The sequence below is a fragment of the Alosa alosa genome, chromosome 8 (genome assembly GCF_017589495.1).
Source record: "Alosa alosa isolate M-15738 ecotype Scorff River chromosome 8, AALO_Geno_1.1, whole genome shotgun sequence".
Classification (NCBI taxonomy): domain Eukaryota; kingdom Metazoa; phylum Chordata; class Actinopteri; order Clupeiformes; family Clupeidae; genus Alosa; species Alosa alosa.
The window spans coordinates 27,229,904-27,256,104 of record NC_063196.1 but is presented as its reverse complement, the minus strand read 5'-3'; the positions used below and the strand labels follow the sequence as shown (position 1 = coordinate 27,256,104).

Genomic DNA, 26,201 nt, shown 5'->3' with positions numbered 1-26,201 from the left:
GCCACCCTGCTGGTGGGTAGGAGAGAAGAATTTTCTCTGGTTGCGTTACAGGAATAACAGAGAAACTAAGGGGGGGGGGGAACTGAATCTTTTCTTCAAAGATGGGGGTCAGGGACAAGAATGGGGGTCAGTTAAAATCCCTCATCAGAAAAGATGCAACCACAGTCAAGTGACTGTGTCAATCAAAAAGTACCTAGAATTAAAAAAAAAAAATCTTTTGAATAACATGCAGCTTAAGTACTGTCTAAAGTAAAAATATAATAATTTACAAAAATCTCTTAATTTAGTGATCTTTTACAGAGCAGAAATAGAAACCTAGCTATTGTAATTATTTTTGGTCAATATAGAACCTTTGATAATATTACACTGCTTGTGATCATTAGTATAATAGCAAAAATATACAAACCAAGTAGATGACCCATGTATGAGTATAAATATTTAACTAAGAATGACTTTTTTTTAGCTAGAGCAGGTATTAAACAGAAGTGTTCAAAATATAATGTGGAAAAAAGACACAAAACAAAAAACATACACATTTTCCTTTCAGAAAAGTTTAGGTTTTATACTGTAATTCCCTTTTCTGAGTGGTCCAATCAAAACAAAGAGCAAAAGAAGAAATTGATAAATACAAAAATCAGTAAATTGCCCTTTCCAACTTCAGCTACAACAAAAACTAAGACTAAACTCCAGAGTCAATGCTCTGGTTTAACGATACTTCATTTTCCTTTACATGTTGCCATGTACTGCCTCTTCACTCCCTCTGCCACCTCTCCAAGCCTTTCTGCTCAGGGTTTAGAAGCAAAAACAAAATGGCAATTTTGGTTGCGGGGATATACAGTCAGATAGGAACTTCATCTCAAGCTAGGACTAAAGGGGAAAAAAAAAGAGTTTTTTTGGCACTGGGTGGTTTGAATGACACTCATGTTGCGGTTGTTTTGTGCTGTGGCAAAGAGCAGAGCTACAATCTTTGCACACACGGCATAGCAAAAGGCGGCATGCCATTGACAATAGTGGTCTTGAGAAGGTAGTGGTGTATGTATGTCTATATGCAGTGTTGGTTTATGTGTGTGTGTGTGTGTGTGTGTGTGTGTGTGTTAGCACACGTGTCTATGCACACACAGGGAAGAACATGAGATGCATCATGTTCCTGTCAAAAAGTGCCTCTAATTACTGGTCTGTGTATATACACACACACACATACATATATATATATATATATATATATATATATATATACACAGTGTGTGTGAGTGTGTGTGTGTGTGTGTGTGTGTGTGTGTTTCTGGCAGTGACCACTCAGAAAGGGTATGGCATAGGGGGCTTAGGTTCTCAGAGGATGGCAGGTTGGGGGTATAATAACAGCCCCTCTCACTAGGAGTAGGGTGGGGTGGGGGTAGGGTGTGGGGTTGCTCTTATAAGGCTTCAAACTCGTCAATGCGCTGCTTGGTGTTGCCCTGTCGGATCTGCCGCAGGGTCTTGTACTTGTCTCGTCCAGCACGCATGTTCTCTGTGTGCAAGATGTCGTTCTGGGTCTTCTTTGTGTCGTCACGAGCGTGGGCCAGCTCAGAGGTCAGGGCCTGGGAGAGAGGGAGGGAGGGAGGGAGAGAGAGGGAAAGAAAGAAAGAAAGAAAGAAAGAAAGAAAGAAAGAGAGGAGGGAGAGAGAGAAGGAGGGAGAGATTAAGAGAGTTTGGGTGTTAGACTCAGTAAGTGTCAAATGCCATAAGGTATGCCAGGTGTTTCTATAACTCATCATTTAGTCGAGGAACAGGTAAAGCAAGACCCTGACAGCCCAGTGTTTCAGTGAAAGCGCTCACACACAGATAATGTGTCTATGTCAGTAATGAGAGGAGCTTTGGGTAAGTGAGTCTCATAAGGAAATGGCATAAAAAAATTCCACAAGGAAGTGATAAAAAAAAAAATGTATACGCTAATGAGGCTTCGTATAGCTAAGGAGGCCTCTATTGAGCTACATACTGACGTCATCCAAAGAGATAATCACAGCTACCTAACGAGCAGATAGGAATCAGCTGGCCTGACAGTAGGCCACGCGTGAGTGATGAAGCTCAGCCTGTTCCAGGGAATGCAAGGAGGCAGGAATGCCACCCATTAAGAGGGAACCCCGCTGTCCTGTGGCAAAAACTGTATATATGTGTGTGTGTGTGTGTGTGTGTGTGTGTGTGTATGCCCTCTCTTGTTCTTCTCCTCATGACATAAGAATGCGTAAGTGTGTGTGTGTGTGTGTGTGTGTGGGGCTCAGTCAGGGATCAGTGCCCCACATGGCTGCCAGCAAAGGCAGATGAGAGGCATAGTATTGGCTGGGAGGAACACACTTACACATGCCTTAGGAAGTTCAGCCCCACCCAGATGTCAGTGATTAACCCTGTGCACCTGATCAGAGGCAATCGGGCAATTAGCTGCCTTCTTAAAGCTCAACAGGCCAAACCTCAGGCAGACTGGCTTGAGCTTTGGCAGAGTGGAGACCAGACGTCAAAGCCAGTCTCAGGGTAAGGGCCTACGGCCACCCTTTTCAGAAGTAACCTGTCCCTGTTTGCCTGTTATGGAACTTTGAATCTCCTTTGTTGAACTGAAGTGGAACTTATCTGTGTGAAAGTGAAGTGAAGGTGATCGTGTTGCTGGAAGATACGACGGCTGGAACAGGAGAGAGGGCCTGAATTTCGAGGACGACACACCAAGTCGACCAGGAGGGCCGGGTGGCTAGGTCAGTGGCAGCGTCCGCACTCACCACTAACGTTATCTTGTGCGTCTCTCCCTCTCTTTCCTTTATCTCAGAAGTCGGCACGTGCCCTCTGACTGCCTCGGTCCAGCACTGCGAAGATTTGACTTGCCTTCTGCTCCCTATCCCCTTTCCCCACATATTATAAATAAATTCCTACGTTTATTTCACTGCAACCTCTGTGTCTGCCTGCTTTGCTTCCATTAGTTGACCCACTGTTAGGTCTCGCACGGCCGGGCGGCCACAGTGTGTATGTATGTACACTGCCGTTCAAAAGTTTGGGGTCATTTCGAAATTTCCATTCCACTCCATTATAGACAGAAGATTTATTTTTTTAAATTATTTATTTATTTATTTTTTTTTATCAGGGCAGCAGTTTTCAGATTACATTATGTGCTTACACAATTGCAAAAGGGATCTCCATGTTCTCAGTTAGCCTTTTACAATGATATCAGATTAGTAAACAGAATGTGCCTTTGGAACATTGGATGAATGGTTGCTGATAATGGCCAACGTAGATATTGCATTAAAGATCAGCCATTTCTTTCAACAACAGTCGAGAACCCTTTTGTAATTTTGTATTTTAAAGGGAGCATGAAATCCCTTTGCAAACCTTCCATATCTGTCCATTTAATCTATTCCTGCATCAGTACGTTGACTCCTGATAAAGTGGACTGTGTTTGAGAGCACCAGCTTTTCTCTGCCTATGAGGCATGCCATAAATCTGCAAACAGATCAACTATGCTGACCTGCCTGTCATCTCATAGCCTACTGTATCAGAGATGTATTAAAAAAATCACAACTGAACTTGTCAAGTGGTACAAACTAACCCTTTAACCCATTGAGAGACACAGAATGTGGGCTTTTAAAGCAACCCAATGCAGTTTTTTACCTTAAAATAACAATTTCAAATGATAGTCATATATTACGGACAATAAAGTCTCATTGTCAGTGTTTGGCCAGAATGCTTGATATTGCACTGTGTAAAGCTGTTGATAATTTCCCTTTTAGTTGGTTTTTAACTAAAGACAAAGATGATGATTAAAGGTCTCAGAAACTGATTAAAAGATGATTAAAGGTCTCAGAAACTTGTGGTGGTGTGATAGCGGGGTGTATTGTGTGTGAGCAACCTACGTGTTACTCATCTTGCACTGGCTCATCTTCCTGAATCTCAATATTCTGATCACAACAAGTCTTGGTAAATTACTAAATTAGGACCAGTCAGAGGCTTCATTCATTGTTTTGCACTTTTATGAAGTCATTGTATCACCAAATGTATTGGTGTTAGCAAAATATTTAGCAGTATTTTTAAACTACAGAAATCCACAGTTACAAAATATGAAGCCATTTTTACCCAATAAAATACAAATCACAAAACTATTTTGTATTTCCAATAGGTATTTTAAATACATACATCATAAATCATATGCATGTGTGTGCGTGCGTGCACATGTGTGTGTGTGTGCGTGCGTATGTGCGTGCATGTGTGTGTGTGTGTGCGCGTGTGTCTCCCCACTCACCAGCAGCTGTTTCTGCACGCGCTCGTTCTTCTCGGCCTCGGTGATGCGCTCCTCCTCCTGGCGGTGGTCATCGAAGCCCTCATTCTGCAGCTCGGCGCTGTGCGTGCTCGTGCTCTCCTCGCCGTCGTCGCCGTCGTACAGGTGGTCCATGACGGGGGGGGGGGGTGGCGGCACCGTCAGCACCAGGTGCAGCTCCTCGCGCGTCTTCAGCAGGTCGTCCTGTGCGTTCTGGGCCTGGGGGAAAGACAGAGAGAGATGGACAGGAAGGGGGGATACAGAGAGATGGGGAGAGGAAGGGGAGATACAGAGAGAAAGAGATGGAGAGGTAGCGCGGAAGGGGGGGATAAAGAGGTGGAGAGGAAGGGGGGATACAGAGATAAAGACATGAAGAGGTGGAGAGGAAGGGGGGGATACAGAGATAAAGAGATGGAGAGGTGGAGAGGAAAGGGGGATACAGAGATAGAGATGGAGAGGAAGGAGGGATACAGAGATAAAGAAATGGAGAGGTGGAGAGGAAGGGGGGGATACAGAGATAAAGAGATGGAGAGGTGGAGAGGAAGGGGGATAAAGAGATGGAGAGGTGGAGAGGAAGGGGGATACAGAGATAAAGAGATGGAGAGGTGGAGAGGAAGGGGGATACAGAGATAAAGAGATGGAGAGGTGGAGAGGAAGGGGGATACAGAGATAGAGATGGAGAGGAGATACAGAGAAATGGGGGGGGATACAGAGAGGCCGAGGTGGAGAGGTGGAAAGGAAGGGGGGAAACAGAGATTAAGAGGTGGAGAGGTAGAGGGTTGGGAAGGAAGATACAAAGAGGTGAGAAGAGAAATACAGACATTTAATCATTAATAACAATAATGGCTTTATTCAGCAATGGCCACTTTGAACGGTAAAGGGTAGGATGGAAAGATTTGAAATGTTGACTGTTCAAATTTCACTATTGTTCATTCATGATGAAAGAAAAGAGTCTATGTGAAAGAAGAGACAGAAAAGTAAATTTGCAAGTGAATGATTGTGTGTGTGTGAGAGAGATGGATTGAGAGAGAAAAGTGTGTGTGTGTGTGTGTGTGTGTGTGTGTGTGTGTGTGTGTAAGAGGAGAACTCACTCTCTGTTGCCATGTGCTGGCCTCGTCCTCCTTGCGTTTCCTGGCCTCCTCCAGCAGGGCGATCCTAGCAGTGTGTTCCGCCAGCTCTGCGGCCTGTGTGTGTGTGTATGTGTGTGTGTGTGTGTGTGTGTGTGTACAAAAAAAGAAAGACAGAGACACAGCCATGAGACAGCAAACCAGAGCCACTTTCACCTAGCAACTGACCACACAACAGCGTGACAACAGTGGATGCTCTGGCCAACTGTCCCCTTGGTGCCAGGTTTCGGCCAGCCCAGGTAGCCTATTACTCACACACACACACACACACACACACACACACACACCCAACTCTGTCCTAATGCCACCTCTGCACTGACTTATTCCCCAGCCCTGTTGTGAATCCCAGCTGCCTCTGAGAACAGCACTGACACTGACCACACACTGCTGTCCATGGCTCACATTTCAACTGGGACAGCACTGCACATGAATAGACTGATGTGTGTGTGTGTGTGTGTGTGTGTGTGTGTGTGTGTGTGTGTGTGTGTGTGTGTGGTTATGTTTGTCTAGTGAATGATCATGTATGTGTGCGTGTGTGATGACTGAGTAAATCTGTGTGCATGTATTCGGTGTGTGTGTGTGTGTGTGTGGGGGCGTGTGTGTGTGTGTGTGTGTGTGTGTCTCACCAGCTGCTCCTGGCTCTTCATCTGGTCCTCGGCCTGTCTGGCCAGCTCCTCCTTGGCCAGCAGTGCGGCCTGTCTGTCGGCCTCCAGCCGCGCCGCCTCCTCCTCTGCTCTTCTCCGCTCCTGCTCCAGCTGCATCGCCCGCTGCATCTGCTCTTGCAGGTCTACACACACACACACACACACACACACACACACACACACAGTTAAAAACACATACACATATACAGAGCGAAAACCCCATCAACACACACAGAGTGAAAACCACATTTCACACACACATTAAAAACACACACACACACAAGTATCTCTATATCTCTATAAAAGTTTGGCCTACTGTACCCAGCTTTTCCTGACAAGACAAGATTTCCTGATATGACAGTGACGTCGCAAATAATTAATCAATGACAGGACTGGTGCACTATACAAGGTGATAACACTCAAATATTGAGTTATGTAACCGATACACATGCACCACATGGCATACAGTATGCACATACACACACACACACACACACACAAAGGAACAATTAATAAACAATAGGTTGTGCACGGCACAGATTCAGATCAAATATTGCCGGAACAGCAAATAGAAAGGTGGATAAGGCCATGAGAGTCTCCATAAAGGCCAGTTAGAGTGATAATCATCTTACTCCGAGCAGCTAGCCACGGAGCTCTGTCTTATCTGTGGACCCCAGGAACTGAAGATATCAGCACAGCAGCCAAGACTGGCAGAGGTCAGTGGACTTCACAGAACAATTACAACTGATTTATATTCAAAATCAAATAGAGCAAAACTTATACAAAGTACTGAAGAACGAGTCAGCATGTAATAACCCCTGTTCATATTTGAATGTCATAGAAATAGAGTGAATTTTCTATAACTGGGAGAACTCACTAAATGTGCATAAATAAATACAAACATACACATATGTATATAAATACCTACATAAATAATCAACAACAATCCACTCAGAGGATCTCTAATACTTAAAGTGGACATTAGATTCAAGTCAATAAGTCTCGCCAGTAAACCACCACACAGCCCTGCAAAAATCAGTCTGTTTTAAGTATGAAATGGTCGATTAAACCTTAAAAAAAAAAAATCACAGGATAACACCTCAGTCATGTTTATATTATTACTCTCCCTCACACACACACACACACACACACACACACACACACACACACACACACACACGTTAGGCTTGTACCTTTCTCAGCCCTCTTGGTCTTCTCTTCGAACTCGTACAGACGCATCATGAGCTCCTGCTTCTCTCTTTCCATCTGCTCCTTCTCGCGCTCAATGTTCTCCCTCTTCTTCTTCTCGCTCTCCAGCTGGGCCCTGCAGATAAGAGAGGCTGCCCGTCAGAGGACAAAGGGGCCGACACTCGTATGCTCGTAAAGGCATTAAAAAAAGAAGACGCAGCGCCGACGCTGTCAACCGGGCACAGTGGGGGCCACAGAGATGAGCGCCCTATCGTGGCTTCACACACGCAATCAGTGTCTTCTAAAGCACACACACAGGCACACACACACACACAGGCACATGTAGCCACACACACGCAGACACACACACGCAGGCACACACACACACACGCAGGCACACACACACACACACAGGCACACACACACACACAGGCACACACACACACACACACACACACACTCACGTAGCCACACACACGCAGACACACACACGCAGGCACACACACACACACACACAGGCACACACACACACAGGCACACACACACACACAGAGGCACACACACACACAGAGGCACACACACACACACAGAGGCACACAGGCACACACACACACACACACAGGCACAGACACACACACCGGCACAGACACACACACAGGCACAGGCACACACACAGGCGCACACACACTTCTTGGCTGGCTGCTCATGTGCCCTTGTACGCTTGCATGATGCAATTGCACAAAATCATGCCACCTCATGCAACACAAAGTCCTTTTGGACTTTGACTTCTTCTATCCTGCAACCAATTGCTCAGTATAATTTATAGCTTAAATGAGAAGATTTTTTTCTCATGATCTTTGCAAACAACGCACTGTCCTTCTTCCAGACTATCTGAGCCATCACAGCTAAGCTACTGTTGAGCATTAGGCCCACTGTAAAAGCTCTGCTTAAACAATACTTAGTTATTTTTAAGTATCTTTAAGTTATTTTATTTTTTTTAAATATTAGCCCTACCATATCAATGCCATGGCCAACCAATGCAATGACCGATTTGGCAAAAACGGCTGAGGCCTACACCCAAATAACTTGTATAACCATATAACTCCTAGCACATGCTGCAATGCCCCTCGTCTCTGGCCCCTAATGCGCCTGCTCACCGGTCCAGCTGTTTCTGGTGCTTCTCCTCGCGAGCCTGGGCCTTCATCTGCTGGACCTCGATGGTGTCGGGCTTCCTGCGGCGCATGTACAGCTCGTGGTTCCCCATGCAGAGCTGCAGGATGCGCTTATTGATGCGGAGTCGAGGGGCGTAGAACACAAAGTCCTGGACACATGGGAGAGGAAGGAGTGAGTGAGAAGACGCAAGTTTAGAAAGTTGTTGTTGTTATTTCAAAACTATTTATTTCGTTTTTTATTTATTTACTAGTTATTTCGCAAAACACAAGATTAACAAAGATGAACCCGCAACAGGAGTATAAATGACTATTTCAACCATTTAGAAAGTTATTGTTGTTATTATTATTATTATTTCTCTACTTTATGATATGCCTACTGGCTGACATTGAAACAGTACTTACTGGGGCTTTCTTGTCAATGGGCTTGATGACAAACTTCTTATCATTGAAGGAGATGTTCCTGATTTCACTCCATGGAAATCCAATCTTTGGGGTCAATCTGGATTAGGACAATACACAGAGAAAGGAAGTGATACCGAATTAAATAAATTCAAGTAATGATTGCTTGTTGCTGTGAATGTTAAAACGCTCGTATTCTGTGGTTACTGAGAGAAGAAAACATTTGTTTTGTGTACTTTTGGTGCCAAGAAACTGATGAGGCTGAACCCATGGCACTGTTGGTGGGTTAAAATGTAAAATCTAACATTTTTCAAATCATTGAAAAACAATAACAATATCCAGCCAATGAGTGGAAGGGAATCAGGAAGGTGGTGAAAGTCAACCATTTTGAAAGGGTTCCTGCCTGCACCGCTCGGGCCATTGAACAATGCCAGCTCCTCAGAGGCACAAAGGGCTGGGCTGGGCTTGGCTAGGCTAGGCTGCGCCGTGTCGCGTCGGGCATTTGCGCCGTGCACCCCCACCCCCCCCCTCCCTCTCCCCTGCCATGCCCCTCACAGCCACGACATGGCATTGCTATGATTGGCCTCTCGGGTGTGGCGCTCACTGGCATTGTGTCCACCGACGAGGATGCCGGATACCCGACAACAGACCGGCTTCGCAGCGCACAACCAAACAATAGTAGAGCTGGGCCTGCCTTGGCTCTGACACGCTGGGAACGGCTACGATTGTGTCATAGATACCGAGGCACACTTTCAGAACATGTACAGGCATGTGGAAACCAGATAAGCTTAACTCAATATTCCAGTATTTTGTAATCTGCCTTCCATTATTTTCAATGGCCACTAATTACCGATTGTCCATCTCCAGCTTTTGAAGTGAACTGTCAACGATCATTTATACAGTACAGAGAATACATTGATGGCGTACAGTGGTGATACATGGGACAGCTTTCTGAGCAATGTTGCCGGGCAATAACATTATAGGCTCATAACGTTCTGATTGGGTAATTGTGACATGAGTTGCCTGCTGATTGATGTTCTCAAAACAAAAACACCACAAAAAAAATGTTTCCCAATATAAACAGAAAAAGTGCCTAAACAACAACTGTCAGTAGCCTTGCCTGGCAAAATTACCCAAAAAGTTGCCCTATGTGCATCATCAACTTTAAAGCCTTTGGTCATCATGACTTGGTTTCTTTACCATTTAAACCATGAGGAGAGCCGAGAGAAGCAATCTGGCCTTAATGAGGGCCGTTAATGGGCATTAGGGAGAGGCGTGCATCTGTCTGAGTGCCAGCCTACGCCAGAGGATTAACTCCTGGTGATTCTGGCCGTTTTATGAGCAGCAGATTAGCCAAAGCTGGGGGTTAGGCAACTGCCATTTTGGCTATGGGCACCAAGGTTGGCACAACAGCCCTCGTAATTGGCTAGGGACTCCTGGAAAAACTGCTTTGAGAGGTTCGGAGAGATGGGGGGGAAACTGAGGGAGGACAGATGGCATCCAAGGTCCTTGAAGTGGGGACATGGAAAGGGGTAGGCGGGCTGAATGCACGGCTGATATTCTACACGGATCTCAGCACTCTTCTTTGAGTCGCAGGTGACGCAGCGGGGAACTGTGCCACAGGAGTCTGAACAATTACTCCCTGTCCTAGTTTTCATACAATACAGGCATTAGCCAGGGATTGGTAGAGTGTCTGAAGAATATGTGAGTGTGTTGAGTGAGTGTGTTGAGTGAGTGTGTGTGTGTGTGTGTGTGTGTGAGTGAACAAAACAAGAGTAAGGCTGGGAGAGAAATGACAAAAAGAAAGAAGAAAGAAGGAAAAGAAAGAAAGAAAGAGAGAAAGAAAGAGAGACAGACAGTTGTGTATGTACGTGTGTATGTGCATGCGTGTGTGTGCATGCGTGTATATGGTACGTGTGTGTGTGTGCATGCGTGTATATGGTATGTGTGTAATGCATGTGTGTGTGAAGCCTGTGTGTGTGTGTGTGTGTGTGTGTGCGCGTAACCGCATGTGTGTGCGGCATGTGTGTGTGCATGCGTGTATATGGTATATGGTATGTGTGCGTAATGTGTGTAGCGCCTGTGTGTGTGTGTGTGTGTAAAAAGATGTGTGCGGCGATGTGTGTGCATGCGTGTACTATGATAATGTGTGTGCGTGCATATGGTATGTGTGTGTGTGCATGCGTGTATATGGTATGTGTGTGTGTGCGTGCATGCGTGTATATGGTATGTGTGTGTGTGCATGTGTGTATATGGTATGTGTGTGTGTGCATGCGTGTATATGGTATGTGTGTGTGTGCGTGCATGCGTGTATATGGTATGTGTGTGTGCATGTGTGTATATGGTATGTGTGTGTGCGCGTGTGTGTGGGCGTGTGTGTGTGTGTGTGTGTGTGTGTGCATGTGTGTGTGTGTGTGTGTGCATGTGTGTATATGGTATGTGTGTGTGCGCATGTGTGTGGGCGTGTGTGTGTGTGTGTGTGTGCGTGCATGTGTGTATATGGTATGTGTGTGTGCGCATGTGTGTGGGCGTGTGTGTGTGTGTGTGTGTGTGTGTGCGTGCATGTGTGCCGCTGAGCCTTAGGAGAGTGTGTGTGTGTGTGTGTGCGTGCATGTGTGCCGCTGAGCCTTAGGAGAGTGAAGTCCCTGGAGGGCTCAGTGTGCAAAGGCCCCTGAAAGCAGTCACCATTGGGTTACAACAGAGGGCACTGCCTTCTCTCTCTTTCTCTCCCTCCTCTCCACACTAAGCAGTGCATTTTTCCTGCAGACACGCAATCTTTGCCTGAAAAACCAGTCCATGTTCGGCAAGTCACTATGGTTACAACAGAGGCACTGCTCTCTACACATGGGAGAACCCTCACATTTACTTTCTATTAGTTCCACCTGCTCTCAAAAAAACAAGAGATTGGCAATCATGATTTCAAATTTCCAGCATAAAGTGTATCCATTTCAATTACTGTATTACTGTTACCGTAGCAACAAGTGCAAAGGAGGAAATAACTGTGGAGGAAGTGGGACTGACCTATTGACCTCAAACAGAGATTAAAAGGTACACTATGCAGGTTTAGGTATTTTTGGCGAGTTTAAAGCTCCCTTTAGAGTCTCAATGTATTCATATGTTACTCTGCTATTGTAAATAGCAAACTTCTTGCGACCCCCCTGTACACAATGCAAATGCTTTTGTTGTGGAGGTGAAGGATTAACAACAGGCAAAAACTATCTCCAGCGAGAAATATCTACTGTAGGGTAATGTTTCAGATTCTCGCAAGTTTTGGTGGGGCGCCACACTTGGAAGTTGCTTGGCTGGTTTTCTTGGCTGGGACTTGCTACGTCTATGCTGTATAGCTATACTAGGTGAACGATTCGCCTAATACAAGTTTGTTTACCATCAAATTGGCTTAATAAAAAGGTGAAAATCTTTCATAGTGTGCCTTTAACCAGCTGTGTGAAACCATCCCTAACTATGACCTGTTGACCCTTTGACACCAGCAACCTACACCGTACCACATCCTGCAGAATCTATGCTCCTGAATGCTCAACTCACTTGATTTTAGCATTCATGGGGCCCTTTGCAAAATTCCAGCAAACACACCATGATCTTGCAACCTAAAGCTGCAGTCAATCAAATGTCTGAATGTCGTGCTGACTGGCAGATCTGAAGCAGGCCCTTCACGTGAGGCACAGTGCATCCAACTCACTTGTCTGTCTTCTCGTAGATGTTGAGCCCGAGCGCATCCACGCCCAGCCACAACTCTGTGCCCTTCTTGTTCTTGATGTCAAAGTAGTTGACGCCATACATCTCCAGGTCCTGCGCGATCTTCAGGTACTCCAGCATGGCATCCTCTCTACGCACATTACAGAGTGCCAATGTTATCAGTTAGAAGGACAAATGGGAAAAAATGTGATTCCACACCTGTTGAAATAGGATAGTCCACACATCGAAAACACCAAAGAGACAGGAGCACACAGATTAAATGGGCAGCCTTTACTGATGTAGACAGACTAACAGACTAACGTTTCAACATACTAACAGACTAACGTTTTGACATGGCTGTGCATTCATCAGAGTCAAAAGGAAGACACAGTGTCAAAAACGTTAGTCTGTCAGTCTGTTTGTGCTAGAAATGGCTGCAAATTTAATCAGAGTGATCCAGTCTCTTTCCAGTGATTCCATACCACTTCCACCTTCACCTTATCCGAGAGAGGAGAGCTTCTGTATGTGGGTATAGTGTGATGAGGGAGATAGGACAACGCATATCTCTACTCTCTAATCAGTGCTAATATATGTTATCATGTTTGGCGTGCTGGAATAAAGCCTGTCAATCCTGAAAGTGAACCCCCATGCCAGGATGTGTGCGATCAGATGATGGCTTCAGGAAGCCCATGTGTATGTTTGTGTGTGGCATGTTCAAGTGTGCAGCGGTTACCTGAGCATGCCCTTGTGCTCCTCGTGCCACACCTGGATCCTCTCCTCCCACTGCTCTCGAGACAGCTTGTGCTGCTCCAACACACTGAGGACGGACACACACACACACAGACACACACACACCACATTAGTGGCTAGAAGTATAGATCAAATGTATACACATTTCCAAACTGAGACAGACAGAACGCCTGTGGGCAAATGTACCTGTTGGTACACATGCAACAAACACACATGTTTAATGACAGGCAGCTAGAAGAGTGCTGTGCAGTGATCCAACAAACTCCTCGACAACTAAGACATACCGCAACATACTCTGTACCAATGGGTTAGGCTCCTTGCTGGTAGGCCTACCACTGACACTGGCACAGTGAGTTTGAGTCCAGACAGTGTGGGACAGTCAAGTATACCGTACACAGGTTATACCAAGAACACATCATCCCACCTCTGTACATTGGCTTACTCCCCTTCATCCTTACCGTTGAGGCAACAGGCGATCTGATGTGAGGTATCCAGGCTTGTGTGCCTCCTTGCTGAAGTCACCAAACTTGGCCTGGACAGCATAGGATGCCAGCAGCACAGCAGTCTCAGGTGGGCAGTAGATTTCATCACTCAAAAGTGCATCCTTTACCTATGGGATGGACCATTTTTTTTACTGAATGTGCCCTTGTTTGCCTGGAATAATCATCACTTTATCATGTGGAAGGAGGAACATTGCAGGGAAAACAAGGCATCATAAGCTCTTCAAAAGGTTTGTTGCCATAGAGTTGACCCCCCAAAAAGGTTCCTAAGGCATTTTAAAAATACCCCTCAACTCAGGGCTCCAAGTAAAACTTGAAGGTTCATGTTAAGGGTGTTCCATTTCCCATCAGTAAGTTAACAGGGTTCTGCCCCACATAGAGGGAGACTGCAGTGGTTGTCTCCTGACCTGCATGAAGAAGAGCTTCTGCGTAATGTCCTGGATGAGCTCTTCAGACACGTCCTCAGGGAAGAACTTAGCCCGAAACTTAAACTGCAGGGGGTTCTCCTTCTTCACGTCCTGTGAGGAGACCTGTGGAGGAGAGGAGAGAAGAAGGGGGTGGGAAAGATGGAGGACAGGAGAAAAGAGAGAGTAGAGAGAAGGAGGGAGGGAGAGAGGGAGGTAGAGGAGCAGAAATGAAGAGATGAACAAGGACAGGGAAAAGGAAGAAGAAATAACAACATAAGAAGCCAAAAGGAGGAGAGAAAAAACAGGAGAAGAGAAAAGAAAGTGAATCATTAACAGTTGTTGGAAATCAGTTACACTCACATTAACTGACAGTTACCTCCTCGTGGGTGGAAATTCAGACTCAGCTGTTCAAAATGCAAACCCTGAAAGCCAGCTGGTGTAGTATTACTGCTATGCACTGACTGGGCACACTCATTCCAATTATCACCACAGAGAACTTACACTAAAGTAGGACAACACTGATTCCACAGCTTAAAATGTGGGGGAGGGGGAATTTGTGAATGCATGAAAGTTAGTTTGTGACTCTAAATGACATCTGCTGCAAGTATCACTTCACTTTTTTCACAATATTTTTTGTTTGACGAGCATATATACATGCCAAGAAGAGGAACAGAAAATATTAACGTAAAAGGAAAGATAAGGAGCATGTATGGGAGTAAATGAGAAAGTAAGTGAATGAGTGAGTGAGTGAGTGCATGCGTGTGTGAGAAAGAGAGAGAGAGAGAGAAACAGTCTGCAATATTCCACTTTCCATTGTGCTGAGTAGTAGCTCAGTGTCAGCACTAAACGGCTCTACTGGTGGAACTTGCCCAGCTCTTCCTCCCTTCTAACTATCCCCTCGACCACAGGCCTCAGACTCCCGTTTAGAAAAAAAACTAAACGACTGGAAATATTCCGCTAAGGCCAGGCCCATCTGTAAATACTCAAATTTGTCCCTGCTATAAAACAATGTGTTATGATATGAACAGACTGCCCTTTAAGATGTTTTCTAACAGGCTGCATGCTGATCTCTCTCAGCGTAACAAGCTCCTGTGTCTTCTGTCAATACTGAGAGTGGAGGCATTGGGGCTAGGAGGGCCTTGGTGGAGGCACGTCAGAAATGCACACTCCTGCTGGAAAATCTCCATTCCTCACGTTCACCTCGGCGCAAGACCACAAAGGTGGTGGTGGAGGGGCTGGAGTGGGCTGGAGGGGTGTAGCTGAGCTACGCCTGAGCTTACATGGCTAGAGGGCGTCAGAGCTAGCATGCTAGCGCAAACGTGCTAAGAGCTGAGGGCGGTGTTTGCTCAGGGAAAACATGCAGGCCACCTGGGTCCAGCTTCACAGGGCCACGTCGAAGTTCAACGCAGAGATACTCTAACTCACTGCAAAGATGGCTGTTTACTGAGCACTGATAAGTCAGCTGACAGGAGTTAGAGAGAGGTGTTGACAGTATGGTTATTTACAACATCTGATGCTTGTTGATGCGGGTTCCTATAATTCCTTTGAAGTGCTAGGCTGGTAATTTGAGTGAGAGTCCCAGCCACACCTTTCTCAAGAATGTGGCCGTATAGTATCAGTGATAGAGAGGATTGTGAAGGTTGGTCAAATAACGCCATGGATTTGTAATCGAGGACCAAAACCAGCTGCCATAGTCCTTAATCAGATTTCAAACTTTCAGAAATCAAATCATGTTTAAGAAATACATGATACTGAAATTGTTATGCTTTATGGTCCTTAAAGAGTCTGAAAGTACAAATGAATATCTAATTTGCATCATTTATGCCCTACAATGTTATTAATAGTAGCACTAAAATGTTACATATATATATATATATATATATAGTACAGTCATGTCATAAAAACAAAGTTTATACAGCATAAACACAACAATGAATTAATACTGCCAGGGTGGTGTGTGGGCCCAGTCTCGGCAGACAGTGAGTGAGTGTCTACCTTTTTATCCAGCTTGAGCCAGGTATGGTAGCCTTTGCTATCTACGTGCTGCAGGCCGAAGTACCAGACCTCCCGCAGACCGATGGTTTTGACCACCTGTGGAAGAGACAGAAGGAACAGACATGAACATTTGACTATCTACACTGGCAGTCTTAGGGAGTAATGACATCACTACCGTTTTGATAGGAGAGACAAGTAATGACGTAATAATGACATATTTGGACTTCTGGCCATGAAATATAAATAGCATTAAGCAAATTGTTTGCAGTGATGCTTCCCATCAGATTCAGTGTAAGCACACGCAATATTAGCATAGGTAATGACTGCACATACGACTCCTACAACACTGGCACTGATAAAGCTACGCTGCCGCTCACCAGAGGAGCTGTAGGATAGAAGCCATTGGGCAGAGTCAGGGCTGCGGTCCCTACGCTGGAAGCGTGCCCTGGTCACGCTCAGGGGACCATGACAGTAGCCCTAGGCTCATCTCACACACGGACAGCAGCTTTGTTTGGACGGGATTTTGAGCAAACTCTGAGGTGTGTGTGTAATTTACTAAGCGTGACAGTGGTGCCGATACACAAAGCAGGTGGCAGATGTAATATGACTTTCTCTGCACAGTTGCACCATTTCTTTTCACCATCAATGATGCCATATACATTAGATTTGTGAAAACTAGTTTCATATTTTGAAGTAAGATGGCTGTCAAGCCTGATCAACCTCTCTGCACTAAATCCAGGAAGGCAGGCAACCCAGCAACCCTGTCCTCAACATGCACCAAAGACACACACATCATGTTGGTGGTGATGCCCCTGGACTAATGTACAGGCATTCTTTAGGTAAGACTTCAAATACACTCATGATATCAAAACTGAATGCACAGACGCCCTAAAGCAGAACTGACTGCAGGTGACTTAAGAGCCGTGACCTCTCGCACGAACAAAACAGCCAAAACAATGAAGTCATCTGCGTATAAAGCAAGGATGGAGAGGCCGCTTGTGCGATGGCAGCCGAGCAGAACGGCCTTTTAGAAAGGCGGCCACGAGCCTGGCGGCTCGAACTAGACAAGCTGCCTCACGTTTACCCGACAATTTTCAGACCACTGGTGAGCACTTAAATGGCTAACTGCTTATATTTCTACCCTCTGCTCATCCATTGGTGTTTATGATTACACTTTAGAATGGTTCTGGGATTTCAGAAAGACACTTTATTTATGGGCATTTTCGGGAAATCTCTATTTAACTTAAGGGGGCCCAGAGGGTTGCATGCATTTTGGAATTGGCTTAATTCGATACTCTCTCCCGCAGCACTTTAATCACCCAACACCCCATGACTCCTCCAGAGATTCATCTGTTCCCCTTGAACCTCATTGGGTCGTTTGGCCCCTTTACAAAGAGCTGGGAGACAGCTGGGAGACATGCAGACACACAGAAGCACGAGAGAGAGACAGAGAGAGAGAGAGAGAGAGAGAGAGAGAGAGAGAGAGAGAGACAGAGAGAGAGAGAGATATATAGAGACAGAGATAGATATATATATCAGAGAGATATATATATATATCAGATATATATAGAGAGATATATATATATAGAGAGATATATAGATAGATAGAGAGAGAGATAGAGATACAAAGAAAGAGAGAGCAGAGACAGAGACAAGATATAGAAGAAAGAAAGAAAGAAAGAAAAGAAAGAAAAAAGTTGAGGAAGTTGCTGTTGTTGTTGGGTTGTTGTTAGAAAGAGGAGAATAAGCAGTAGTAGGCCGATATAAAGGGTAGAAAAGAAAAGGAGAAAATGGCAAGCACGAGAGACAGTCAACGCCTCCTCAGCTCAGGGGGACAATTAGCGGGTTCGGGCTCTGTAATGACTGGCTTGTGTGAGGAGTTCAAAGGCCTGCCGCAGAGCACAAGCGGGCGCGCGCAAAAAATAGAACTCAAACAGCAGTTGTGAACCCAATGAGGAGAGATGAGTCTGAACACACCGACACCCCACCCACAAGAACTCTTCACACAAAGCAGAAAGATTACAAACCTCCTGCTACTGTAGGCCACTAGAATCTCCAGCCTGCATTCAGAACCACACACCACGGCAGAGGTAGAAAATTCCACCTTCAGAAAGTCATTGTCCTATCATGTATTGGTTTTACTTGTGCACTTAACACTGGTGATTTTATGCATTAGCTGACATGAATATGAAACCTGACTGAATACCTGAATTCAATAAGAGCTAATTAAAATCAGCGGTGTTTTTAATGAGTGGATGCAACAAATATGTAGTAGGACTTTGACTGAGTCTTCTACCTCTGCCCTGGATACATCCCAGACAAGAGACTATGTTCTACAGAGCTAGTTATATATTTAGTATCTATTCAAAACACGTTAGCACCCAGGTCAGATGTTCAGATAGCCTTGTATGTCTAATTATGTAGGACATTAGGCCTTTCAGGGGAATGCGCATGACCATGCACCCACAACAGAAACACAACTACTTACGAGAGAGAGAGAGAGAGAGAGAGAGAGGGGAGGGAGAGAAGAAAGAAAGAGAGAGGGGGGGTGTAATCAAATCCTGCCCGTGTCCTGATGTGACTCGGAGGATGGGCAAGGAAAAGGGCAGTGTGGCGTGTCATTGTTTCCCATTCATTTCCAACCCCACCCCACACCCCCCGTGACCGTAAATCCATCACCATTTTTTATTGTGCTCATATCTCATGTAACAACGGCGAGGGGCACTCGATTCTTTTCCACGAGAGTGCCTTCACAATGGCTCCGGCAATTGAATCAAACACTGGCACGACCAGAGACTGTGTGTGTGTGTGTGTGTGTGTGTGTGGGTGTGTGTGGGGGGGATGAAGGTCCCCGCGTGAGCCTTTATTGGCCTGCTGCTGTTTGTGTTGGGTTGCCATATCCCGCCCCCTTTGCCTTAATCCCCCATGCCCTGCCCCAACCCAACCACCCAAACACCCAACCACCCACCCACAAACTGAGCCTCTTCTGAAATACCTCCAACTTCTTCTGCAAAAGTTCCTAATTTTTCAACATGCTCAAGTTAGTAGTTAGTAGTCCTACAGCTCCTCTGGTTAGTAGTAGACTTGCTTCATCCTACCCATTAACACTTGAAAATAGGAAATATGCAAGAGGAAGTCTGACTCAAGAACTATTATACAACACCTACCTCTCTGCTCTGTTTGTTTCCAGTCTAAGAGACACTCCCTCTTAACCTTCATATTCTCACACACAAATAATTCACTTGCTTTCAGTATATTCAAATACCCGCTCTTGCATAAGCAGACATTACACTCTTGCTCTCTCGCTCTCTCTGCCCCTCCTCAGTCACCTAATATGCTAAAGCAACATAGATCCTTATGAATGAGTTCGATTGAGAGGTTTGTTTTTTCCTTGTTTAGAGGCATCTACCCTACTGAAATGGGAGATCTCCAAAGAAAAAAAAAAAAAAAAAACAAGTTTCATGATCTGTAATGGGAGGAAGAGAAGGGGGTAGAGAGAGAGAGAGAGCCAGAGAGTTCTGGACAGAGAGATCAGAGAGAGAGAGAGATGATCTTCAGCCTTCAGGATGGGAGGATGGAGAGAAGGGGGTAGAGAGAGAGAGAGCAACAGAGAGCGACACACAGAAAGAAATGCAGAGAGAGAGAAAAGAAAGAAAATGTTGCAGAGAGAAATAAAGAGAGAGAGACAGAAAGAAAAAAGAAAGAAAGAATAAAGAAAAAAAGAAAGAAAAAGAAAGAAAGAAAGAAAGAAAGAAAGAAAGACATCACAGAGAGAGAGAAGAGACACACAAACACATACAGAAAGAGAGAGAGAGGGAGGGAAAGAAGAGAAAGAAACGAGAGAGAAAGAAAGAGACATGAGACAGACATACAAGAGACAGAGAGAGGAGAAGAGAGAGAGAGAAGATACAACAATAACAGAGAGAGCAGACAGAGAGAGAAAGAGAGAGAGACAGAGAGACAGAGAGAGAGAGAGATACACACAGAGTGCAGCTGGGAACAAAGAGAAGAGAGAGAGAGAGAGAGAGAGAGAGACACAGAGTGACACACATACACACAGAGAGAGAAGGGGGGGAGAGAGAGAGAGAGATGAGGAGAGCAATAGAGGAGACACAGAGAATGAGGGATTGTCTCCCATGAGGAGCAACTTAATGAGGGATTAGTGTCTGTGGGAGAGTCTGTGGGGAGAGTGAGAGATCTCTGTCCACCTTTTATGTTAAAAGGAGGCTCACATATCGCAACACAGGGAACAGCCACAGAGGATGGAGGACTCATGGAGTTTTTAGCGCAACATTATATGTACTAATGCCCCAATAAAAAAAAAAAAACGACTCCAAAACATCCACCCAAGAGGCGGTTTTATCTGCAGGGATGGAGACTGTGTGAGAGGCAAACAGAGTGACTACTACAGGTGAAGTATTTGAGGGAGGCATGGTGGGTTTGTCCAGCTCGACAGGAGGAGGGCATGGCTGGCAGCCAACTTCAAATGCGCTGATCACTCTACCGACAGCAACCCGTATGAAAATCACCAAACCCACCGGCGACACACACACGCACAGACAGACACACACGCACGCACAGAGACACACACACAGAGACACACACACAGACACACACACACAGACACACACACACAGACACACACACACAGACACACACACACAGCTCTGCATGTCTGCAGCAGCTGCTGCCGCTTCTCCGGTCTTGAGGCAGAGGAATAAAACAGTGATTGTGTCCATCTGAGTTTTCTTCCTCTAGCCCCCCCTCCTTCGGAGGAGGAGGAGGAGGAGGAGGAGGAAGTGGGAGAGGGAGGGCAGCTGAGGAGTCGCCCGCTCATCTCGCCGTTAGAGAGGCAGAGCGGAGTCTGAGAAAGTTGGAGCCGCGGTGGTAATGGGCGAGGGCACGTGGTGGTGAAAAGAATGTCCCTGCAGCCACACACACACACACACACACACACACACACACACAGCCACACACTTTAGTCAGTAAATCAGCTGACAAATGGGATATTCCACTCCCCGATAACACCCATTTGATGCCTGAAATGCAACACTGTGTGTGTGTGTGTGTGTGTGTGTTGACCACAGAGAGGGGAAACGAAAATGCAGATTATAACAATAAGATGACATTAAAATGGGAAGTGCCTGTTCCACTAGTTTCAATGACATAAACCATCTGAATTTCAAGTCTCTCTTTTAACAGGAAGCCGATAGTCTCTCAACTTCCACACCGCTACACATCTCTGCTCTACATAAAACCAGTCATGTTTCTAAAAGCCACCTGGCATGTTCACACAGATTATGGCCGTTATGCATAGGCACACCACACACTGCCCCCCAGATTTGAAGTAGGAAACTAGGAAAAAGTCCCCTTTCCCCTTAAATTTGGGTTTAATCCTTTAGAAGTTTGACCACTTTACCAATCTATTCTAATCTTTATAAAACTATAGGCACATACAGCCTGTTAGATTAAGACTTCACAGAGACACACATCCTGTACAGAGAGAGAGAGAGGCGAACAGGAGACCAAATGTTCTCGTGGACAAACACTAAAGGACTGGGGCACTCCCTAGAGATTACTGTGGCGCCCCCAATGGCCATGAGCAGAACAGCAGTGGCTGGAGCCAACGCCCACCGAGGACTCACAGTCCAACCGCCACTGGCCGGCTCATTGGGGATGAGCTCACCACTGCTCTTACTCAGTCTTTCCACATAGAGTGGAGTCTGTGTGTGTGTGTGTGTGTGTGTGTGTGTGTGTGTGTGTGTGTGTGTGTGTGTGTGTGTGTGTGTGTGTGTGTGTGTGTGTGTGAGAGAGATGGACAGAGCAGGCAGGTCTCTGTGACTATGACATTGTGTGTAGATGAGCTGACAGTTGAATACAACAGGTGTCAATGCGCAAGTAGAGTATGTTAATGTGTGAGTGTGTGTGTGTGTGTGTGTGTGTGGGTGTGTCAGTGTCCACAGAGGGCAGTCTTCCCATAGGGAGCTTAAGGCAGTCTGAGTCCTGGACACTAATTGAATTAGGTCAGGGGCTTTAGGGACTCAGTGCTCACCATGGGTGGCAGAAGAGAGACGATTAACTTAGTCTCCGAGGCCTGACCAGCGCTGGCTGATGACTTCCTAGGTCGAAGTTCATACATCAGATGCAAGCACTGGAGGCCCCATAACAGACCTATGAGTACTGCAGTTTAATTAGTCTAGTCACTATCTAACTACTACATTTTTTATTATAATTGAGGTAAATCAGCTACCCAGCTATCAAAACAATGGAACAGCACATAAGCCAGACACTTGATGCAAAATGTAAGTGAGTGCTACCAAGGAGAAGCCATCACAGATGTCCCAATTGAAGAGTCATCTCCTTACTGGGTATGGCTAGCTTGAGCTATTAGACAGCTGCAGCAGAGAGAGGCCCTTGCTCTGCATTGCAATGGCATGTTTGACATACAACACATTCTGTCAAAGGTGGCAGTATGGAAGAAAGCCACTTATAGAGGGACACATTTTGCCATTTGTACAGCATTAAGTGGGAGGGCTAAGCAGTTTCTGTAGGACGACTGCAGTTTGTGGAGAAGCATCTAACAGCAGGGAACGCCTGCCACAGTTACGATGGGAACCAATTGAATTAAACTTTGTGGGTGTCAGACATGGGTGTAGCCACAAAGCTATTTGTAGAGAATGCTAGAGCATGTCTGATACGATAGTCATCATGGTCTCATTACTATGATCCTCCCATGACTCGTGTTTGAGGCAGACAGAACGCAATCGCATGCCAAACTCAAATGTTCGATGAGAAGAGTCCAAACACATTACTCAAAACAAATGGGCTTTCAAGGATAACCATTCCAGTGAGCCCTCGAAATACAACTAGCCAGATTTGATTCAGGTTCTGATATACAAGTAGCCGGCTGTCATCAAGGGGTGTAGTGCTGTAGTGGAGTGAAGCATTTTATGGTCATACAATAGCTATTAGATAGAGAACACTGAGTGTGCTGAAGTGCTTTGTCTGATAGGCAGCCATTACACATTAGTCACTGCATGCAACAGAGCACAGCAACTCCTACAGGCATTTCAGGCACAGGTGAGAAGACTTGGAGATACCTCATGGGGCTTGGTGAACCAAGTGAAAGGATAAGCATATCAAAATGCTCTTCTATTATTAATTTGGCTGACGTTTCTATTACTGCGTCCACTTGCAACCATCATCAAATTCAGGTGAATTACAGCCCATGTAAACACTGCTTAAGAAAAGACAACCAAAGCCATTTAAAAACAAGCAACTGATCAGTTTCCTCAAAACAGACACTTCAAAAACACCATATCCTCATGTGTTCTCATACACCCAAGGCTCGTTTGGTGTTTTCATATGTAAGATTAAGATCCCTCAAGCTCACACACCTAACTTAGAAACTTGTTTGACAGGAAGTAATTGAAAGGCACAAAAAGCCGTCACCCCCCCTGATGACACTCAGACAGGTTTCTTACTTCAGCTTCAGGGTTTAGGCTCTTCCCTGTAATATACAGGGCTTAAAGTAGGGAAAATGGCCATGCCTTAAGACACCAGTCATTTTATTTTTTAAGCTGGTATAGGCATTATTCAAGTCTTAAACAGCCTGGCGCACGCCTGAAATCAGACACCATGCCTGAGAACTTTAAGCCCTGAATATATGCTGTGCCATGCAATTCCAACAACATTGGCAGGGGTTACTTAACATTTGCCTGATCATCTTCCCCCATCTGTAAACTAATTGGGGCAGACAATGCGTGTACACATACTAATTTAAGGAAGGTCCAGTGTGCAAAACTACAAGCTCGGTCTCATGGCAACCAGATATGGTCTTCATGCACGGTGCAATCAAGGCGTCTCTGGCTACACTATGAAGACATTCTGATTTTGAAATGCTTCCTTCTATTAGCCCTGTGATCAGAATTCAGTCCTGTCTACTCTCCACCTTTCAAAAATACTCTCTAAGTGCCATAATCATCTAGGGCATCAAAGATCCAATTATCATAAACTCTTAAGGGTTTTGTGTCCAACATATCTTACACACATTCCTAACACACTGATTTATTTCAGGGAAGCAGAGGTGGACCCTGTTCACCTGGTTTTGAAGAGATGGGGGGTGGAGGGCTTTCCATTTTGCAAACATGAGCTAATGGTTTGTACATGTTTACAGATACTTGACATATTTCCTCTGAACAAGCCCAAATATTGGTTTGCTCACGTTCCATAAGCAAACTTGGAGATAACACCACCTCGCATTCCAGTGCATGGCTTTTCTACATCCCTGGACTCCTCCTTAGACAATTGAGATTCTTTCAGTGGAAAGGAATCTCAATGTGTATGTGTGGCACACAATGGACGAGTCTCGGTCTGGCAAACACATTTTTTCTTGGAGGGAGATAAGACTGGTCACGGCCTGGTTCTCCGGTACCCACTGAAACTGACCCAGCCTCTCACTGGCCTGGACTGTTACACATTCTCCAGAAGGGTGAACGAATGGCACTGAAGCGTTGCTTCAATAGGCTTGGGCAACACAGGTGGAGGTGATCAGATGAGTGTGAGTGAGAGCATGGAGTCCTGAATGGTATTCAGGAAGGAACCAAAGCTTCAAACACACAGAGAGAACAGCACAATCACTCCCACTCATTCAGCCTCATCACTGAGCTGTATGTCAAGCTGTTACACGATCGATCAATTACTACACTACCGCAAGGTCAAATCAGCAGACCAATGTTGAGAATGTTTTCAAGCTTATTGTTCAGTACTGCTCTCAATTACTTGAACACCTTGATGAGATCACCTCGTCGGAAAAATGTAACGAATCATGGTAGACAGCTGAGCAGGATGAGAGGAGATCCACTTCAACCCTGCACTGTCTGACTAACTCTGGAAGTCATGACAGATAACCCTGACCAAAAAATAACTGCAGTTATACTGCAGTTTTTTCAAAGTGCACTGCAGTTACAGTGCAGTACGTTAATATTTGCATGTCCAAAATTTTCCATTTCTACACAGTACAGTATTATGCAGTGCAATGCAGTTTTTCATGTCCAAAATATTGCATTTCCTGCATAAGAACTGCAAATAACAAATTGATATTCAGTTTTGACAACTGAAATAGTGCAGTTATGTTTTGTAAGGGTAAAACTAACTAAGCAAAAATTGATAAATTCAAACCAGAACCTTGTGGTCTAGCCTGAATAATTTAAACTTAGAATTACTGGGTCCAAGGCTGGGTCAATTACAACCCAAACCTTTAGGTCTAGAATGTTGGGACAAAACAGAACCTCCAGGCCCTGCATGTCCAATTAAAGAAGTGATGAGAAGGACTTCTCAGGGACCTTAATTACTGACCTGGTCGAAGAGCTGCTTGCCTGTGGTGCTGGGCTGGACGGCAAACTCCAGCTCCGCGTCCATGGTAGTGACGCGAACATTTACCTGGAAGGGTGGACACAGAGTTAGTCACATAGACTGGTTAGTCACAGAGTTATAGTAAGAAATACAGATCACTTCAAGTTCTAAAGAAGAGATAAGTCATCTGACGCAAACAGTGCAATAGTGAGACTTAGATAGATAAAATGAGTTATTTTATTGTATCTTGATATCTTAACATAAAAGTGTGCCCTGATAAGACCACAAATAGCTAACTCAAAGGGAGTGATGCTGATCATGATGGGACAGGACGGGACTGATGTTTTGACAACCACTAAAAGAGTAATTTATTTCACTAACAAGGTCTGTTACATCACTGAGCACTCCAGCAATTACACAACAGAACCACAAAAGCAATACAGAGATAGGCCGGCTGCAGGGGGTGTCTTGCTCAGTTGTGCGTTGGGATAACCACAACATGAAAAGAAAATGGCCAGCCGTGACAATGTGTTTACACAGAAGGAGGGCCAGAGAGAAAGAAAGGGAGAGCATAGGAGAGAGAGAAAGAGAAAAAGGGAGGAGAGAGAGAGAATAGAGAGAGTAACAGAGGCCGAGGGAGAGAAAGAGGAATCAATATTTGCCATTTCATTTCAATTGGCTATTGTACTTCCAGCAGCAGAC

The 26,201-nt window shown here is 45.2% G+C and overlaps 1 protein-coding gene across 2 annotated transcripts in view; it reads right to left on the bottom strand.

The window, feature by feature from the left end:
* Nucleotides 1-1,029: 1,029 nt before the first annotated feature.
* Nucleotides 1,030-26,201, bottom strand: part of ezrb (ezrin b) — a 32,468-nt gene continuing 7,296 nt past the window's right edge. For both annotated transcript variants that reach the window (XM_048250023.1, XM_048250024.1), the window contains exons 3-15: nt 25,503-25,586; nt 16,146-16,241; nt 14,151-14,273; nt 13,702-13,853; nt 13,227-13,310; nt 12,498-12,644; nt 8,804-8,900; nt 8,387-8,550; nt 7,235-7,365; nt 6,024-6,184; nt 5,362-5,454; nt 4,256-4,489; nt 1,030-1,577 (exon numbers count right to left, since the gene is read on the bottom strand). In XM_048250023.1, coding sequence (XP_048105980.1) covers nt 1,413-1,577; nt 4,256-4,489; nt 5,362-5,454; nt 6,024-6,184; nt 7,235-7,365; nt 8,387-8,550; nt 8,804-8,900; nt 12,498-12,644; nt 13,227-13,310; nt 13,702-13,853; nt 14,151-14,273; nt 16,146-16,241; nt 25,503-25,586 — 1,731 coding nt within the window. In that variant the 3' untranslated portion in view covers nt 1,030-1,412. The remainder of the gene's footprint in view (nt 1,578-4,255; nt 4,490-5,361; nt 5,455-6,023; nt 6,185-7,234; nt 7,366-8,386; nt 8,551-8,803; nt 8,901-12,497; nt 12,645-13,226; nt 13,311-13,701; nt 13,854-14,150; nt 14,274-16,145; nt 16,242-25,502; nt 25,587-26,201) is intronic.